Here is a 21292-nt window from a genome sequence, read left to right on the forward strand (position 1 = left end):
CCTTACCACTTGGTCAATACCTACAGTTCCCACCAGTTCAAAGTGGGATTTTGACTGTTTAGTTTCTATCTCCCAAATCATGGTGTCCTTTCTGGATGAGATGTATGGCAAAATAGTCCATTAAAATATTGGTTGCTGCAGGCAGGCTTCTGCAGAATGAACCAGTAGATTTGCTTTTGCAAAGCAACTTTTCAATAAGCATCAAATTGCATAAAATCATTCTCTTTTCTTAAGCTACAGAAGCAGCATAAAGGTTGAAATTTGCCATTATGATTGTTACCTGGGAAGTAGCACTGGTTCTAGACTCTGGGCTGCCACTGATGTCTAAATTTTCTTACAGTGTACACACGAATACCTGAAACACACACGCGCACAGTCAATTACTAGGTCACTTTGGTAACACATATTTCAACAGTTGCACGTATCCTACCTTTGCAGTGGCCCTGGCTCGGAATTCGGGGCAGCCATTAACAGTTATGGTTTCATGCATGTATTGATACACCTAAAATGTTCATGAAAATAAAATTAAGTTAATTATAGAAGCAAAACAAGGACTTTATATTAACCCATACAGGACAGTTCTTTTCCCTCATAAGACTATGGTTCATTAATGCTGTATTCATACAATTGCATAGTCAAGTGTCTGCTAAACTTGTGCATGCTTAGGTTTACAGTGAACATCAATCTGTGTTTCTCACAACACTTTGCAAACTTAACTGTACATCTTCCAACATGATTCCCTTCCCACTTCTAGCAAGTCATTTCCCAAAACCAGGACAGCTAGGCTCTGTATCATCAAAACTTAGTGTCTCTAGGCAACTGATTTGAATACAAATGATCTGAACTGAATTTGAGTGGTATCTTCATCTCCAACAATGGCTTCTTTGTTCTTTGAACTTTCCTATGAATTAAAGATTTAGGAGACTGATGTTAAGAAAACCCCAAAACCAAACAGTAGGTGGCCCAGCATATAGCTGCCTAAGAACTGGAGCAAAAATTAAATTAAATTAAATTTTGGAGAAAGGTCACAGCACTGGTTTCCACCAACCATAGCTAGGAATGGCAACAAGGGCTAGTAGTCTGGTAGGTCAGACAGGGACAATAGGTAAGATTATCCTTTAGAAAGGAATTGTACATTCATATAAATGGCATAAAATCGACACTGCCAATATGTACTACTTTGCCTATTGCTGTGGTTTTGTGTTTTTTTTTTCCTTGTATACACTCTTGGCCCACTTTCTCTGGTCCTTAACTCTCCCTTTTAAACATCTTCAGTAAAGAGAAAAGACTCTCATGCCATCTTTGTTCTTTAGATTTATCACACTCTTAGATGAAAAAGTATCAAAAAATGCCTTAACACTAGCCAGTTATTTTGAAAGCAAACTAAAAATATAAAAATATTTATATAGAACATACGTTGTTTTTTTTCCTGAGAGACAAAAGGTAAATGCAAACAAACAAAACATTTTATTTAATTTTCCTATAAAGCCACCAAACCTAACAAAATGTTCTTATATGCTGCTGATTTACTTTGGGTTTTTTCTTGACCAGCTTAATTGAGAATTTTATCTTTTCATGTGCCTTATGACTCAGTCTGCATTCCTCAGACAGAGCCTTTGCTGACAAAGTGTGTTAGCTTTTAAAGCAATCTCTTCCTTAGGGTCCTTTTGGAGGGCAGATTCAATCATACTTTCCAAAATATATTTACCTTTCATTGATTTGGTGATAATTTAGCAGAAATGCCAAAACTGCCCTCTTTGGTAATGTAAATGTTACTTTGGCAGAGAAGGTGTCAGACCCTGTACTTAACTGACATATAAACAGTGGCTTGTCCCATTGATATGTAAAACTTCCCTATTCCCCTGTCCTGATGAGTTGTTACGCAGTATCATAATAGTATCTCTCCAAACATGATGTATCATTATGTATTATAAAACTTAAATGCTGATGAACATATTGCGACAAACATCTAAATGGAATTAAGACATGTGGCTCATTTCTGATCTCAGCGGACGAGGGCAGATTCAATCATACTTTCCAAAATATATTTACCTTTCATTGATTTGGTGATAATTTAGCAGAAATGCCAAAACTGCCCTCTTTGGTAATGTAAATGTTACTTTGGCAGAGAAGGTGTCAGACCCTGTACTTAACTGACATATAAACAGTGGCTTGTCCCATTGATATGTAAAACTTCCCTATTCCCCTGTCCTGATGACTTGTTACGCAGTATCATAATAGTATCTCTCCAAACATGATGTATCATTATGTATTATAAAACTTAAATGCTGATGAACATATTGCGACAAACATCTAAATGGAATTAAGACATGTGGCTCATTTCTGATCTCAGCGGACGAACACAGTAGTAGTCAAACACTCTTATAAAGTAAAAAGTTTGGGATGACTGATCCCAAAACCTTTTTTGAGGAATATCATACACAAGGGAAAGGCAAAAAAGGAAAGGACATAACAAATGCAATCCATTTTAGAGATCAGAAATACGCTAAATGCTTTCAAACTACAGCAAAATTATTGTCGTGACAATTGGCAGCACATAAGTATTCTAGGACTTAATTCAGAAAATCTTGGGCCAGTAAGAAACTGGGACAAAGGGAACAAGCTGAAAAGTATCCTGCTTTCTAAATTTGAAATTAAATCTTGCTTCCATTGGTAAAATTGACATTGACTTCAGTAGAGGTCAGGATTTTGCCCTTAATTTTAAAAATATGGAAAAAGAAAGCTCTTTTATAGCCTCTAAAGCATCTCTTGTTTGTTCTGTCTTTGTATTGGATGATGCCATCGTAACAATGGGTTAAGTCTACAGACTCAGTGTTATCCTGAACAGATCAGTTCAATGTTTATTGCAGTATGTCGTAGGACATATTCTTGTATAAGAACAACTACTACATTATATGAGAATACTATGTAATTGCAGTAATGAATCATTAAATACTTGTTACTTCAAAATTCATAATGTATTGAACGACTGATAATTTACTGTATTTTCTTGATATCTGGAGGTTCCTCTTCATCTTAAAGCATGAAAGCCGACTGTACACATTGGTTTTGCTTGCACAGCTAGAAATCCTGTAGTTTGCTTTGAAACCAGCCCACAATATGTCAAATATAGGAAGAGGTACTAAAAAGTTCTTTAAAATATTGATTACTAAGGTAGAGTGTCATGAAGATGAGCCAGTAATGACAAGTTCATGTGATTATTCGATAGGCTTGATGTCATAAAACTCCATATTGTCTGCATCCTACCAGTATCTAGCTGGTAGGCTTCATAATATCCAATATCCTGATAACTAATTTGCATCCTGATGAAAGAACAAACTCACTAGTGTGTGATTAAACTCGTATGTTAAAAAAGAGTAAACTGACTCAATATTTCTGAAAAATATGACCAATAATGTCATATAATCCTTGGGTTAATTTGTAAATTCTCAATGCTAACAGATTTAAAATGGTGTTGTTCAAAGAGTTATCAGTGATCATAAGATCTATAGCTCAGTTCTTAGGAAAAGAAGCCTTATATGCCAAATCTCATTCTCTGTAAGAGACAGATGTGACCAGTCTTGAATATCTGCTTGAGACAGTTGCAAGTTTAATTCTCCTATCTGAATGTTACCTAATGTTTAATGTAACTTGCGTTTAAGAAGGATAAAACATACACCTGCATAACATTCTTAAGCCAGTTTAGCAACCCAATACAGATTGACAGTACCTGTTCCACCAAGCCCCTTAAACTCTTTGTAGGGTTCAGATCTAATCATTGCTCATTCTAGCAAATGCACAAAATGCCCACTAATCCTTGTTTGCCTGGAGCCACACTAACCCCTTTATCTACGCTGTTCTCAGCACCACCTTAGCCACGATTTGTGCACAATAAATCCATTCTGCTGCCTCTTCTATGTACACAGAACAGATAAACTGAAAATCTCTTTGTTCTCAAACTGAATTCGGTGTCATTTAAATCCTTCCAGAGTGGATACAGCTTCTTGTTCAATCCACTGCATGTGACTAGTAATTGAAATGGTTTTATAAAATCCTTCCTTTCAGCGCTTACTGTTGTCTGTACATCTGATTACAGACAACATGTTTACATTTTTAACATATAGTGATTCTCCTGGATCTAACAATGCTATCCATCAGCTGTCCTTGTAAGTGCTTCTGGAGATTTCCTTATTTGGACTAAATATCACTCAGCAGTACAAAAGAAGACAAAGATGCAGAATCTAATTATAAGTATTTGAAATATCCCTTAGAATATTTACTAAAGAAATCTTTTAAAACAGTGATCTTTGTTGACTATGACAGATGAATCATTTCAAAAGACATCACTGTGTAATATCAATATGCTCAGGAAAGACAATTAACATATCACAGGATAACAGGCTGGCTGCAGCTGGAAGGGACCTCTGGACATCATCTTAGAATCATAGAATCATAGAATAGTTAGGGTTGGAAAGCACCTTAAGATCATCAAGTTCCAACCCCCCTGCCATGGGCAGGGACACCTCACACTAAACCATGTCACCCAAGGCTCTGTCCAGCCTGGCCTTGAACACTGCCAGGGATGGAGCATTCACAACTTCCCTGGGCAACCCATTCCAGTGCCCCACCACCCTCACAGTAAAGAATTTCTTCCTTATATCCAATCTAAACTTCCTCTGTTTAAGTTTTAACCCATTACCCCTTGTCGTATCACTACAGTTCCTAGACGTACACATCTTGTCCAACATCCCTGCTCAAGCAGGGCCACCTACAGCCAGCTGCTCATGATGGTATCTGTATGGTTACTGTATGTTACTAGTTTTAAAAGGAGCTGTTCATATGTACAGCTATTTCTTTTTAGAGTGTCTAAAAGACTTCATGAGTGTTTAGTAGTATTATTTGCTGACAGACTCGATACACAGTGTGACGGTCTAGCGCCTAGGGAAAAGAGTTTCCACAATTCATTAATTACAGAGATTAAATTACAGGTGAAATGTCAATGTTTCAAGATGCAAAGCTGCAGCTGGAAGGTGAATGGTAATGTTTCAGATAATTTCAGTGATTTCTACTAAGATTGTTGGTATCTGTTCACTGAACATTCATTGAGTAAAAGCATGCTGCAGATGGGTTTGTTCACACAGCTCTCATCTGCACTGTAGAGCTAGACGGATTCAGCTTTGTTTCCTCCTTCCTGTGGTTCAGAGAATACAATGTTCCCATCAAGAAATACTTCTGAAAGCAGGAATACAGATCTCAGTCATTTTCAGCTTCGACAGGTAGTCTTCTCAGACACTTTAATCTCAAGTTATTCTCCCAAAGTACTCAAAAACTATGGAAAAAGTGAGAGAGGAAAATTACAAATAGAAAATCTGAACTTGGAAATTAGTCCTCCTTGCAGTGTGGCAGCTCTTGCTGACACAGAGAAATGTACATTTTATTACTTCTCCTAGCAGGAGCTGTAGTGAGTCAGATGCAGTGGGTATTACTGTGATGAGGATGGTCCTCATCTCCATGCATTCAGCTGGGATGCAAAGCAGCTGGTTTAGCATTACTGAAGCATGAGAAGGGGGCTGCCATACAGGTACTTGAGGAGCTAGCTTTTTAACAAAAATTAATCCATACGGACTCATAACAATGTAGCAAGTACTGGGCTGGCCTATTTAAGTCAACCTGAAGCTTTAGGAGGAGGTCCAGAAATAACAGTGCACTTAGCAGCCTATTTTATAAAGGTGGCTACAACCAGAATTCTGTTTACAACCTGAATGATGCAGCATCTCTTCTGCTGAATTCTCGAAGCTGTGTTAAAAATGACAATTGTATTAAAAGATAGGACAATGGGTAACGGGTTAAAACTTAAACAGTGGAAGTTTAGATTGGATATAAGCAAGAAATTCTTTACTGTTAGGGTGGTGAGGCACTGGAATGGGTGGCTCAGGGAAGGTGTGAATGCTCCATCCCTGGAGGTGTTCAAGGCCAGGCTGGACGGAGCCTTGGGTGGCATGGTTTAGTGTGAGGTGTCCCTGCCCATGGCAGGGGGGTTGGAACTTGATGATCTTAAGGTCCTTTCCAACCCTAACTATTCTACGATTCTATGATTCTGTTCCATTAGCTTTGTAAGAGGTAATCAATGCTCCAGTCCCTGATGAAATTGTATGTAAGTCACAACCCAAGTGCAATGGGTAAGCAGGTTAAAGGATGCAATGAGGGAGCAAGTTGCAAAGAGACTGATAAATTATGTTCAACACATACATCGGCATCTTCTGGGTTTACTTGCTTTAGTTTGTCTGTCATGTTTTTTATTGCTTCAACATAGAAGAGAATTGTATATCTATATTTGGAAGAAGTCTTTCAAGGAAGGGAAGACAGAAGCCTGACAGTCAGTACAGAGGGGAAAGCTAGCGTGAGAATAACCAGTACAAGGAAGACATAATTGGTTTCACTGCATTTACGTAGTCATGTCAGTGGAATATGCAAGTGTGCATCCTTGCAGAACTGAGGCTAAGCTACAAAAGAGAATTGTTACTTACTTACACCTCAGTATGATGCTTCTGCCATCAACTATGCCGAATCCCTGTCTTCCTAATTGCCTTCATGTGTTGGAAAGGATGCAGTTAATACTTCTCCCTTTGCAGATATCAAGTGGAAAGGAGTATCTCAATTGGTCTTTTATCACAGAGAGAAGAGCTCATGTCTGTGTGCATGTGCTTTATTCAGCATAGCTGCTGGCCTCTCTCCTCCCCTTCCCAGCACAAACAGGTTGAGTCTTTTTTTGCCCTCTACTTTGTTTTCATAATTTTTAACTCTTCATATTCCGTTTGGCATTTTTTCCTTCCCCACAACCTCTTGCATGTATTTTCCATTCTTAATACAATACATTTTTGTCTGTGGAGGGAAATGCATTGGTTCATATGCCTGGACAGACACCCCCAGAGCTGTACTGCAACACCCGGTTCAGATCATACTTCTACCACATCAGTGGACAAGGGTGTTTTATATGCTGCAAAGATCAGGAAGGACTCTGGTCACCCTTAACCTCTTGTACTGCATAAACCATGGAATCTCATCTGGTAATTTGTGTACTAATCATAAGTTTTGCTTTACGTCTTAAGAAGTTTTAGTAAGTTTTGCTTTAAGTCTTTAGGGAGGTCTGTGAATTTCAAGGCTCCAGCTTGCCTTGGAAATTGATCAACCAGTTAACAGCATTTCCACTAAAAATGGACTATTTCTCAGATAAATGTATCCAATTTTGAATTATAACTGTTGGACACAAGTAGGTCTTTTTAATCTCTTTTGGGAATCTTTCTTCTCCACTGGAAGTATTTGTAAGTCTTTATCTCATCTTGGATATCTATGCCCGTTATGATAGGTTTATTGAGATTTCAAACAGTATTTGCTTTTCTACAAAATAACCCACAAACCAATCTAATTGACCATTTCAGATGACACCCAAACAGATGACACAAAAGAAGCAAAACAAGTCAAACACAACCAAAAGTGTATGTAAGCAGTGTGTGGAGGTATGAAGCTTATCAAACCACCCTTCCTCTTTCATAACGACTTTTTGCCTCTTACTTAAGGTCAAAACCAACGTAACAGAGTGCTTCCATTCAGCCATAAACCTGTGGCAGCTCAATGAAAATGGGAAAGCTGTAGTGATGGTATTTTTAGTTCTGCGTCTTTTGTATATCAAGTGGAATTTCTGGTTTTGTGCCTATCTTCTGCTTTTTTGAATTATCTCATGTGATAAGCATGCTCAGAAAAACACAGCTATGTCATGAAAGCAAGTTTTTTCTACCAGAGCTACAACCTCTAGCAAAGATGCTGTACCAAGTATTGTCATAAACCATAGTCCGGAAAGCAGTAGTTTCATGGGGAAGCTGAGAGCCAGATCATTTTCTTTCTATCAACTTGAACCCCCCCCCCCCAACATTGTGTTTTCATTGTGTTAATAGCTACTTTTATCTTTGGTAGTTACTTAAAAAAAATGGGGAAGGGACTATTTTAGATGACCAAAGCAAAAGAGAATTTGAGAAAATTGCAGTCCCTGTGAGGGACATCAACAACATCAGAAAAAAAAACCGGCTGTGGAAGAACACAGTGTTCATGTATACACACCACAACTTGAAGGTTACAGTAAATTTAATAATTACTCTTCTTAAATATTATTCTTAATTATGCTTATATAAGATTGAGGAATTGAATCATAAAGGCCTGTTTTGCTACAGGCCTACGCCTCATGTTTGATTAATCTCAACAGAAGCAGAATTAGGTTATCTCACATCCATGTTCACAGCGTATACTACACATTACCTTAATTTTGTCCCTGAGAGCAAACTGAGAAGAGGTCTCTTTTTGTCGGTGTCAAAAGGACAAGCCAATGGATGCCTATGAGTACGGTGAAGGTTGAAGTGGCTGAAAAGTACTTTTGAGAGGAAGGCATGTGATATATTATAGAGCTTACTGAAGGTACTAAAAAGTCTGTATTACAGAAGTTATTTCCTGCAGCTACTGAATTTGGACACCTTGCAGAAAAGGCTTCTTCGTGACAACCAGTCTGTATTAATGAGCTATTTTTATCTGACAGAATGTGGTCATTCAAGGTTCCTGGCATTCTGAATATTTTTGCATGGTAAGTCTTCATTAGCCTGTGAGCAGTTATATGTCTGCATTTGGAAAAACGGGGTATCTATTTTCAAAATCTAACATTTGTATCAATTTCACAATTGCCATAACAATCCCTTTCCATGAAGTAACACTGCATGGATGTTGCCACATGCAACAGGGAAGCTAACTCATTGAAAAGCTCAAACATGTAAATGAAACTCATTTAACAACCCAAGGAGATAAGACAGTTTTAATTTCAGAACACATGGAAGAAATATTATGAATGTTGTCTTTTACATTTTCAAAGAGGCTATTTTATTTAAAATTTTCCTTCTTTGGGAGCAAACTAGGTCAGTTTTACCAAAGTGAAAAAACTTATCTGAATCTTGGATGCATAATTAAGCTATCCCTAGGCAGTAGGAAAAAACCCAGCACAAGCCTGAAATACTGTTAAAAATAAATTAAGTTTAATCACCGTGAGGGTATAACATTTTAATTTAGGGTGGAACACTCTATGAAGGCTCCCATTAAAATACCAAAATATTACTTGCTCTGGCATTTTTTTCATTTTTTTTTGTGTGGAAAAGGGTGGTGCACACTCTGCTCTGACAGTATCTGTGCTGCTGTCTGAAAGCTGAGCCAAGATTTGATCCCTGACTTGACATACGAGGCTGTGCCTGTCCAAGAAACAACCCAACGGGGGTTACAGGCTGGGGCCAGAATCTCTCTCCTCCCTTCTGCGCGAGCAGAAGAACAGAGCAGATGCACCAGGAAATGCATGCTGTCACATCTCTGCATGTATTGGATGAGTTAGTTGAAAAACTCCTGGTGTTGCTGTTACGGCACACAAAACCTCGGTGTGCCTCCTCTTCTTTCCTCCAATGTCTGGAAACATCACTCTTGCACTGTAAAGTTAATAGGAAGTTGTTTGGCTCCCTTTTAAGAATAATGAAAACCAGACTTCTAGTTGCAAATAAAAACTATCTATATGAGAAGCAATAAAAATATGACTGGGTCATTTAGCTTATTTAATGTCCCTTACTCTCTTATATACTCTGCTCTAAGTCAATGGCAAATATGACCTGCTGTCTTTGAAAATAACATTACAGATGTCTTAGAAAGTATATTCTTTGCAATTACTAAACCTTAGTAAAATACTGTCCCCTAAAAGTCTCTTGGACAAAATATCACTCAGTACAGAAGACAACAAAGGTGCAGAATTTAACTGTGAGTATTTCAAAGTTCCATGGGATATTTACTGAAGAAGCAATATCTGAGATCAAAAGAAATAGCAGCATGTGTGATTAGTTAATTCCCATAAAACCATGTGGAATGCATAGCTTATTATTTAAAACTCTCTTAGACCTCACTGCCAGTTACTTTTGATTTCAAAATATACCAAGCACTAATAAACACTAATTTCTTCCACTTTTCAGTAAGTCTGTATAAGATGTTTGGGCTGCCCTACGCAACAGCCACATTCCAAACTTTTTAGCAGATTTGGCTAAACCTTGCCAAAATCAGCACCTGGATGAAGCATGAGATAACCTGAGGCCATCATGCAAGTTCATCTCAAGTGTTCCTATTGAGTTAGAAGGCAGGGAGACAGAAGGAAACTGATGATGTTTCTTGTTTTAAATACCAACAAAAAATGTAGCTAAAATGAAGTTTTAAGACAGTTTTACAATTTCTTTTCTAAAGACACAATTAAAAAAATTAGATTTAGCAGCATTTCCCAGGAGTCTCATCAGTGACATCAGTTAAGTGGAAGCAGGGAAGCAGGGGGATACTGAGGCTCCATCAAGGCAGCAACAGTGGTGCAGTGGCTTCCAGCAACCTGTCAGCATAAATATTCCTGAGTAGTTCACCTTGCTGCTGATTTGCCTCTCGAGGAAGAAGCAGACTTGAGATGAACTGCAGCAGAGGCTCTTTTATTTATTCTTAAGAGCTTCACGTAATCAAATATGATACTGCAACAATAAACTAAAATGATAATGTGAGTAAAACAAAAGTGATATAAAGATGCACCACCCCTGTTCTACTGGAGTCACCTCCTGCAGCACATGCAACTGCGGACATTTGCACAACTAAGAACTTCACCTGAAACACTCATCAGTTTTAGCAAATACGGTACTGCTACCCAGACAAACAGTAATATGAACAAGATGTGTCATCGCTTTGATTCCATACATTGCAGGACTCTTGCAGCACTAAAATAACTTATCTTTTGTGAAAGCCATGACTATGCAAGCAGAGCACAAATTTGAGTGCAGCCATCAACCAACTCTGAAAATTGATTTTTAATCAAAACCAATGGGGGAAAACACTGATTAAAGACCAGTGATACAGTCTGACCCTGGATTCCGGGGTACTATATGTGTGAAATCAATGTATTTAGCTATAGGCAGCTAAAAAAAGTCTCAAGAGTAGTTGTTTTAAATCTCCTGCAGTGAAGTCATGGAAGTCATAGCAATTGCACAGAGTCTTAATAATGCCTTCTCTCAGATAATGCTTGGGCGGCTTGGTAAGTTCATATAATTGCTATTAATGAAGGCCATGTGCTGAGTGACAAGGTAATCATTCTAAAAGTTCTCATTCATGCCATGCAGGGCTTGTAAGGAACAGAGTAATGCTTCAGTCACTTACGGTAAAGTGGTAAATGAAACTTCCTTGTTTTTCAAACTGTGTGTAATTTCTGGTTACACCCTAAAAAACCAGCACGTATTTTAACACAGTAGTGTAATTTTATATTAAAAAAATCTATTTTCTGTGTTTACTGCTAACTTAAGCTTTTCTGATGAACTTTCTCAATGCCTAATGTAGCATAGTGGCAAGTCAAAAAGCAGGCAGCCTACCTTTAGAGGTTTTTTTCCTGCCCTAATCTACATACATTACAAATCCTTCTGTCAACTCATCATTATAGATACAGTACTTGTAACCATGAGAGGGAAAGCAAACTCTATAAAACATGAAAACATTACTATTTTGCCATACCATTATCTTTGAATGAAGCTAAGTAACGCCCTTTCTGAACAGTGATGGAGGTACTCATTTAGCGAAAGTTTTTACCATTATTTTATGTGGCTTTTCATTGCTGGGACAATAGTAATAGAAAAGGGATTGAAAAACACAGCAAAAGATTCTTGCAAATGCTACACAGCCCCAGTATTCAGGTAAACTGGAGTGGTTCAGCTGACATTATAATCCACCCCAATATCTAAAAACCGATAAAATGCTGAAACCTTAAAATTAGCACCCAGAAATGCAAATTTTCATGAAAAGGTACAAATCAATCCATGCATAAGCATGTGAAAAGCTGAATGAATCTGGTCAATTTGCACAATTCTGTATTTGCTACTGCATAAGCACTACTGCTAAATTAATGATTAAGTAATTCTGAATAAGCTATCTGGAATACCAGAACACGGTATAATGAAGTATCAGATTAGCCTAAGAAGAACTTTGCTTCCCAGCCAGTCTAATGAGGCTCCATGCTAGTATAACCATACTGCTTTTATGACTGGAGTTACAAATCTGAGCTGATGAAGCTCGTTCATTTTACTCTTATGAGAGGTCCTATTGCCCTTTTGTTTACTAACTGCCTTATCAGTAAGTCCAACATACCACTTTTGCTTAATCCTGACCAAAACTTCCATTTGCATGGGTAAATTTAACAGTAGGGCACTTTAGATGCCAGGCTTCCCACTGAGTCTTAATCACAGTTCTGCACTGTGAATTATAGCAGTAAGTCTTCTCAATACATATATAATTTTTTTCCAAAGTTGCATCTTATCTTATAATTTAAAATCTTCAAAAGCAGGGCTCACCATGTGGAGATGGAAGACTAAATGGAATTGTGTTTCTTCTCCTGTAACAAATATTCATCTCCCAGTGAAGAGAAAGAGTAATTCAGAGCAAGATTTGAACTCTGAGGCTGCCTGTCGTGCCAACCAAGAGAATTTGGCCTGTTGAACCTCTATTTTCACAGAGAATGGGACTCATCAGGCAAAAAAACAATGGAACTATGCTCTCAGAGGCTAGGTCTGGGAGGTGGAGGAACAGCAATATACTGCAAATGGAGCAAACATATCCTGAGATTCTCTAAACACCACAAAAACAAGGACTTTAAATGAAGCCTACATTAAAATACTAAATGAGTAATGTTAATAATGGAATTAATGAGAAGTTTTGCCTGAGTCCAGGCAATACCCAGATTGTTATATTTAGTACAGCCCTTTAAAAGCATACCACTATACTGGGATAGCTGAAATGAATAGATAAGGATTCCAGCCAGTCACACACTGCATCAGAGTAAAGTAATGAGCACAGTATTACCAGACTCAGCTTTCACCACCCAGCAGCCTTCTGGTTCCCTAATATTTGCACAGACATATATCAGGATTAATATGAAAAGGACAGATAGGCAGCTTGAGGAAATGACCAGATAATAACACATTACATACGAGCAGCACTGGGATTCCAGGTGTTAAGATTGCTATGGCATGAAAATGAAAATTATTAATTAAAGGAAAAAATTCTAATATACCACCTAGGCTTGTTGAATTACCCTACATAGCATATAATGAAACTATGTTTTGAATATTATATAACATAATCAAATATATCTCTAATGTAAATGGGGTCATCCAGACCTCATCAGAAATGGGTCAGTGGTCTGCCACTGCCTGTAAGTCACACTGCCTGTAAGTTAAATGTCCAGGATTCTCTGTCCACAAGATAATTTTATAGTATGTTTAAAAGTTTTAAATTACTGAAGTAGAAATGGAACATATTTTCAATGACAACATGCTGTTTCACAAACTAATTTCATACAGAACACACGACAGCAGAAAATTTTATGTTGACTGCTCCTCCTTTTACGAAAACGTTGTCACTGACCTAGTCCTGGTAAAGTGCTTGCCAGTGATGACTTAGTATTTTGCTGGAAGTCATAAGATAACAGAATGAAATAATGGTTATTTTTGTGTGTCTGATTGTCACACCACATTATAAGGAATTCTTGATCCGATTACTTTTGGTTTTGATAAATGTCTTGCCATAAGTATTTACCAGTCAGATTTTCTTTTAAATAATATTCACAAAGAAAAACACGAGATTTAATTTTGAAATGGAAAATGGAGTAGTGAAAGAAGGCTGGGAAGAAAGCACGATACACCTGAATTTTACATATTTAACATACAAAAAATAGAAACTTAAGAATCAACCTGAAAGAAAACTTCTGTTCATCAGGAGATGAATGGGTTTATCAAGCTGTACCATTACTCTCCTGGTGTTTCAAGTACCAATTACTAGATGTTAACAGTAAATGAAATTCCCATAATCTGATAAGGCATGCCACATTTTCTTCTAGATGATTCACTGTGTTTTGCTCAGCTGTTTATTCTGTCTTTTGCACCTACAGTTCTTTAAGGTTTCTTGCCAGAGCAGAAGTTCACCTTATCTTACAGTTCTCGTAACATCCTTTTCATTGACACACAGCAATTAAAGTAACTTTATCAATCCAGGTTTCCTAGTTTTATGTTGCATGTGAATAGACCTTCTCAGCCATGCAATTATGCATTCACTTTTACAGCCTTACCCTTCATCTCTTCCAGTAAAACCCCTGGGAATCAGAAGACTATCACATAGCAACAGCTTTCAATAAACAACAAAACACATAGAAGGGTAAAGGACTTAATACTATAATGGACAGGATTCATGCATCTTTAGCCAAGTGACAAGGCTATAGAAAGCTAATTAATTTTCACATAGCCAGGGAGCTTACAACAAGTAATTTTAAAAAACAACTAAATCTTTTTCTCAAAACTCAATTTTAATGTGACAAGACTTCGGTTAATTTGTTTTCTGGTCTAGGGATCTTCAGGTGAAAAGGAAGTACTGAGGACATTACATACTTCAATTATTTCCCTTATTTTCAGAGCTAATACATATTCTTGCCTAGTGCCAGACAGACTATTTCAGTTGGTAGTACTTATATTTAGCTAAGTGAGAACCATTAATCACCATTTCCTGACAGCATACTAAAAAAATGCCAAAGTACTTCTATTTAAATTTCATTCACTCGGTCACTTTAAAAAGATTTTATTTCTATAGGATCTCAGTGTGGGGATTTGAACTGATGGGTGATTTACTAAATAAGTTCCCACAAATACAGTTCATTACAGCAATTTAATAGATTCCTACACATTAGACTGAAATATATGTAATCTAATACTGTATGTCATACTTTGAAAGGCTAATTGATCATAAAAGCGACCTCCTGTTTACGTAGTTAAAGAATACCTGTTTGTAGAAAGGACAAGTACCATTCAATCAATACTGTGTGGATTGTATTTTATCTTTGATCCTTTCCATTAAAATTAGTTTCTCTGGGACATATTTTAATAAACTCACTAGATAGTTAATTGTCCATAATTTCTTAAACTGGAAAAAAAAGAGGCTATTTTCCAAAGCTCCTCCATTACAGATTTTATAGGACTACAGGAGTCAGCCTTAACCTCTTTTGCTAGATTTTTGACGAAAGTAAGTGAGGCTCAGATCTTGCAGGATACAATGAACACACCACAGTGCAGATCTGAATCTCTGCATACAGATAGTAGGCAGCCTCTTCCAGAATTTGCATACTAATACAAAGCCTGCCACTGCTCCTCATCCCAGTTTGATTACTCCTATCTACTGCTCACACCCGGTCTGCTTCACTGCACTCTAGCAAGGCACTTGTGTTCCAAACAACACCCACTTTTCTCGTGACTTCCAACTGATTGTTATGCCTTCTCTTGTAAGGTCAACAACTTTTCTCCTCCAGTCTATGTAGGTGCTAACAGAGGGAATTAAAAGCTAGTCGCCACACTCTCATGTCTTGCACTTGCAAGAGAAGATAAACAGTGGCATATGCAGGGAGATTTCTGTCTAGCCTCAGCTATCTCAAGCTGAAACATGCTCAGAAAAAAACTTGTGCTGTTCAATAAAGTAGCTATCAGCGTTTCATAAACTCCAGTGTGCATCAGGGAAGTGCAAGAAGGGCATCCCTGATCCAACTCAGATATCCTCCAAGCCCTTGCTGCAGTGTTTGGACATAGAATCATATGTCTAAGAATGTAATGTGACCAAAATATCCCATGCTTTTCTTATTATTTTTTTTAAGAAACGGAAGAAATTATTTTCTGCAATTTTCCAACAACTCTTCAACCGGCAGAAAAAAAGAGTTACAGTCTAATTATTTGTCAAGTGCTTGATGTGAGTAACTGAGAAGAGAAGCCACATGTTGGACAACCCTAAGTACCAGCAATGTATATATGTCAATTCTCCCACTCTTCCTAAAAAGTTTTGCCAATGAGCCTTTTATATTTGAAGATTTCTTCTAATAAAAGACTAACATATATAGTCATGAATGGCAGTAACATTTTTTTTGGGTGTAGAAATTTTGTTCTCCGATAGTGACATACTAGATAGGTTATATTATATATACATAATGTATTGAATATTTTAAAAGAAATAAATATTTTTGTTTATGAAGTTGGTAGAACTGATCTAACCATTCATTCATCATCACATTACACATTCTTGTGTACCAACTAGCTTCAGGCTTCTGGAAGTGACTATTATTTGGCTGTGAGAATCTAACAGTAATTAGTCTGTCATGTGCAGGTTGTCTTTACACAACACTCTATAAAGACCTTTTGTACCACTGAGATGATTTTGACAAAATCTATTTTCAGTTCACTGAACTGAGAGTGCATTTGTCTAAGCCATTTTCCTATTTCCTAGGCTCTGCATCTGTTTCAACAAGCTTTGTGTTTGCTACTGCTAAGACTATATTCCAGAGATGAAGATTTCACTGATGACACTGCAAAGATTAATAGTTGCTTTTAACAATTTGAGTACCAGGCTCTGCTATCTGAAATATAACCCAAATGCAACACAACCCCACAACTTTTCAATACTCGGTGGTCAATCAAGGGAGCATTTAGTTGGTTAAATGAATGGACTAGTCAGAATATCAGCTTTTCAGGGTACATAGTGCCATTATTTACTGTCATGAACACTATTCCCTTTAAAAATCTTTGAAAACTGCCATTTAATGAAGTGGAAGCCCCACTCTGTTTCTCCCATTGAAGAATATATTCCATAAAACAGAGTCTATTGCATTTTGCTTATTAAACTAATGTCTGTTCATCTCTTTCTCCCTTCCAGCCATGCAGCAGTCACTCAATCAATGCACTGCTGTTGCCTAGTTATCAGAAGTCCAGCTCTGTTGCCATCGAGGGAACATTAGATTCCCCATTGATTTCAGTGAAGGCGGTTTAGTTCCAGGCACCAGACAGATAAACTAAAACAGAAGTTCTTACAGATTTTCTGCTGCAAATATGTTGATTTCTTTAAGGCATTTAGAGCCGCTTCTGTCTTCAGGTTAACAGCACTCAGTACAGTAGGTAAGAAGACTGACACAATATTGTATTAACTCATGGTTTCCATCTAGGAAACTTGTAACAGAAATGTTTGCAATTTAACTGCTTTAAAGATACTGCTTGTATGCATGTAGGAAGTGGCGTGCTTCTTCTCTAGAAGAAAAAAATCGTAATTTATGTACTCCTGGGCAGAGCTTAGGAAGGCCCTGACCACAGCTGGCAGCATAATAATCACAGTTCTCAGCAGTCTGACAAGGACTTCTGACACGTGGAGCAAACCCCATAGAGACCTGACCACTGACTTCAACGGCAAGATATCTGTCGGCTTCAGTTAACTTCAGCGCTTGCACTGTTTGTCTCTCACAGCATTCTGATTTTATCAGCACAACCCTATCACACACCTGAACTCACAGAACAGGCATTTAAGCCTGCACTGACCCAACCTGGCATGTCCCCATAGCCCAATACAGTGCTGTACAGGTTAGCACAGACCCTGAAACAGTATGAGCAAAATACTGAAGTACTAATTAATCACCCTTCCCCCTTAGCAAGACTAATTGCCTCAGGCTTGATGCCTTGTTGACACAACTGTTCTGTGTCTGCTTTTCAGTAACTTCAGCTTTCTGCATGGTAGTAGGCAACTACAGACACATCTTACATCCGTCATCCTTTACGTAAGGTACTCCTGCTTCTCCAAGACTGAAAGGCAAATGAAGGATGTTATTCTGGGAAATAACTAAAAGTCTCAGTTTCATACCTCTCTGATAGCTGTACAAAACTCACTCTGCAGCACCTTCTTTAGAGACTGTAGCTTGTGTACTGGTACTTCCCCAGATTCTTGCAGTTTCTCCAGTAACTCAATTGCTCTCGCAACATCTGAGTGAGGAAAAAAGGGAATACAGATCAGTATAAACAGTGACTAATAAGTGACTAAAAGGGGCAAACTGATGGTCATTTTAAATTTTAAAATCCACTTTACCAACACATACGGTATTAACCTTGTGCTGTACCAACTGCAACTAGGCAACGACACTGCTGTTCAGAGATCCAAATCCCAAAGTATGGACAAACCATGCATGTACACATACAGCAGACACACACACAGTGGTTGAGTCTTAATTGGAAATCCAAACATTCATTAGAACAATGCTACCAGTTCAAAGTAGCCAATCCATATTATCAGACTTAAATTATTTCTTACTTTCTGCATTAGAGAAAGTAGCGCAGGAACTGTATGGTGCTTAATTTCATAAAGTCTGAAAGAATGAAGCCAAGTCCTTATCTAAGCACCCACATGATAACAGCATCTAAAAAAAGTACTTGATCTTTTCTTCTTATAAATTGTCTAGGTTTCCAAAGACCTGGACTGCCACACAAAGCCCATACAAGCCACAGAAATACACAATATTTCTGGTGGCCTGAGTTTTCCTTTAGTACCTGTGTGTTGTCAAGGGACAAGTGTCTCTGATCAGCAGTCCAGAGGGCTTAAGCTTAAGTGAGTAGCCATATTGTGTGGTGGGTGGGAATCTGGTCCAGTTAAACAGTACCCGTACCCTCACTCTCATAGTATCTTTCCTTTTTAACACTAGCTCCTAATTTACAGTTACTACTACAATAGGATCAAAAAAGCCTGAACCAAAACAAACAAGGCAACAAACCCATCACATGAAATGCACAACAATCCTTTATGGCTGGGGACACAGGGGCACAAGAAATAGTGGTCAATCTCATGGCAGGCTAGCCTAGTCAAGCAAGCGACATGCTAACTTAGGTGCAGGAGTGAGCTGAGCGAGACAGATCTTGGTCAGTCTTCAGGGTGATAGAGCTTAAATAGAGGGGTTTCTGCTCCTGTGTCATTTAACACTACCTTGAAGCTTTTCAGCTGGTATAGTTGAAACTGGCAATGCTGTTGTCTTGATTGTGTGGTCATTCTCATATCTCCTAATACCTTTTTCATAGCCACTGGAGCTATGAAAAAGTGTAACTATTGGCCAGTTACACCACTCTACTAAATATAGGTCTGTATCCTAGTGATGAAATGAATGCATAGTACTAAGTGATAAAACAATACTGGAGGCATTTAATATTGTGTTTTAACTGCACAAAGAAGAAATAAAAACCCTCCCCTCAAGTATATAACTCCAAAATGACTACAATGGCTAGAAGCAACCTTATATAATTCTCATTTCTGATGACAAAGATTGTACTGTTTGTGATGGGGAGATTATGCTAATTGAAACAGCTCTTGCAATTCTTGGCTTGTAGCTGCGCTATACTGACCAGATGTCTTATACAACAAAGCCATGAGAAGTTTTCTTGAAACACAGATGACACTAATAGGAATAGCTGTAATAGGAATAAAAATATAATCACACATTTGCATTCATAAGAAAAGAGTTCCTATCCAGCTGCATCAGTATTAGGAAAACAGAAGACGACACCTCAGAAAATCTAAAATTTAATTAAAAGAGGCAGGCAACTGGTCAGCACAGTAGGTTGTGCCACAGTAGATTAATACCCAAATAATCACCATGCCTTTTTACTGGCATCTGCCAAAAGACAGCTCTAAGTATGAGAGGAAGCATAGAAGAAAGTAGGCAGTGTTTCTTTCAGAAGGATATTTCCACTTACTGGGGTGCAGTCTGCATTGCAGAGCAGTTTTGGAACTCATGAACTTTCAGATGAAACTACCCTTAACCCTATATTCAAAGACTGCACTTGTGTTTTGCTTCATGCAGTGCTTCAACTGCTATTTGCTTTCCTTCTCCACTCCACACTATCTGCTGGCAGAGATAAATCCAGTATCATTCACAAGGGATCAGAGAGATGGAGAGCTGGGTGTGATGGGAAAGAGAAGGTCTGGATTAGTGAAGCAGGCTGCATGTACAGAGACAACAATTGAAGTTTTATTTGCAAATAAAAACCAGAAGAAATTATATAGACGTGTATGAAGAAAGATCCCTCCACAGCACTTACTGAAGTAAGGAGATCTGAGAAATAAGACGGCCACGGATATCAGGAAAAAGTAAGATTCTGGAAAGAATATGACTGATGGCAACTAATAAATTAAATAAGAAGAAGTAAGTACACTCTTTAGCAAGAACCATGTCAACAGAGTGCAAAAAGAATGTCAGTGCATTAAATAAAATATCATAGAATCAGAATTGTTTAGGTTGGAAACCTATTATGGAAACCTAGCATGAAGCAACAAACATGATTTTTAATGTTCTCTGTAATAATAATGTCACAATGATTTTCTAGCAAGACTATCAAGTCATTTACCTTGGATTTTTTGTCTAAAGCCTGTATTGTCTCCCAAGACTTGCAGTTAGCTAAACAATAAAACTCACACTCCCCAGTTATTAGTACAAGTTGGTGCAAACTGCTACGTCATAGAGCACAAAGCATCAGGATGATTTATTCTGAAGAAGCTTCAACAGCCTACCTTAATAGATCAGATAAGGCCTCTGAAATTGATGTCATGCACATAGCTATTCAAATATTCTAAATTAGACTGACATCTTTTTCTGACAGTTCACAGAAGTTCTGACCATCTTTCCCTCTGTCCAGCTATACCTGTAGAAGGTATAGCTTCTGTGCTACAGGTGACCTTCTCAGAAATTTCATCACCACACCTGAAGATTCTGTGCATCATTTGCTCTGGTCCTAAACTAATATTCAATGAAAATATTGTACTGCTTGAGAAATCTTCTGATTCAGAAAGCAACATGATTAGCTTTAGCTACATTAATCAACCTAAAAGAATTAAGGACAGCTCTAAACATTTCCCTAGGGCATGACCAGACTCTAAATCTTGATTAATCACTTCTTAAGTGATGAGTGTTGCAATACACATTATAAATTCATATTCTGGTTCAAAAGCCTGGCATGGGTGGTTAGTAAATAGTCTCATGAGCAAAAATGGGCACTAAATTGTTGTTTGCCAATACTAGATTACTTGGTGACTAAGAACTGGTTGGGGGTAAAGTAAAAGCACAATATCCCAAGAGCATTCCCATTTTCCACACTTTCAAATACACTCACAATGCTAAAATACACGAATGCTGTTGCCCAAATTTTTTTGTATTATTCACCCATCACACCTGTTAACAGTAAGCAGTCTTCTTTCTCTTGTCACAATTAAGCCTTTAGCTTGCTCAATCTGGCAATGACTTGTGGGATATTGCTCACAGAAGAGAGAATATGGAAAAATAAAGCACTTCATGGGATAAAATTACAGAATGAAAATGAGGCATGTG

The 21292-nt window shown here is 37.8% G+C and overlaps 1 protein-coding gene across 2 annotated transcripts in view; it reads right to left on the bottom strand.

The window, feature by feature from the left end:
- LIN7A (lin-7 homolog A, crumbs cell polarity complex component) overlaps positions 1-21292 on the bottom strand; it is a 49320-nt gene that overhangs the window by 12788 nt on the left and 15240 nt on the right. For both annotated transcript variants that reach the window (XM_065669545.1, XM_065669554.1), the window contains exons 2-3: positions 17791-17909; positions 431-502 (exon numbers count right to left, since the gene is read on the bottom strand). In XM_065669545.1, coding sequence (XP_065525617.1) covers positions 431-502; positions 17791-17909 — 191 coding nt within the window. The remainder of the gene's footprint in view (positions 1-430; positions 503-17790; positions 17910-21292) is intronic.

The sequence above is a fragment of the Lathamus discolor genome, chromosome 1 (genome assembly GCF_037157495.1).
Source record: "Lathamus discolor isolate bLatDis1 chromosome 1, bLatDis1.hap1, whole genome shotgun sequence".
NCBI lineage: Eukaryota > Metazoa > Chordata > Aves > Psittaciformes > Psittacidae > Lathamus > Lathamus discolor.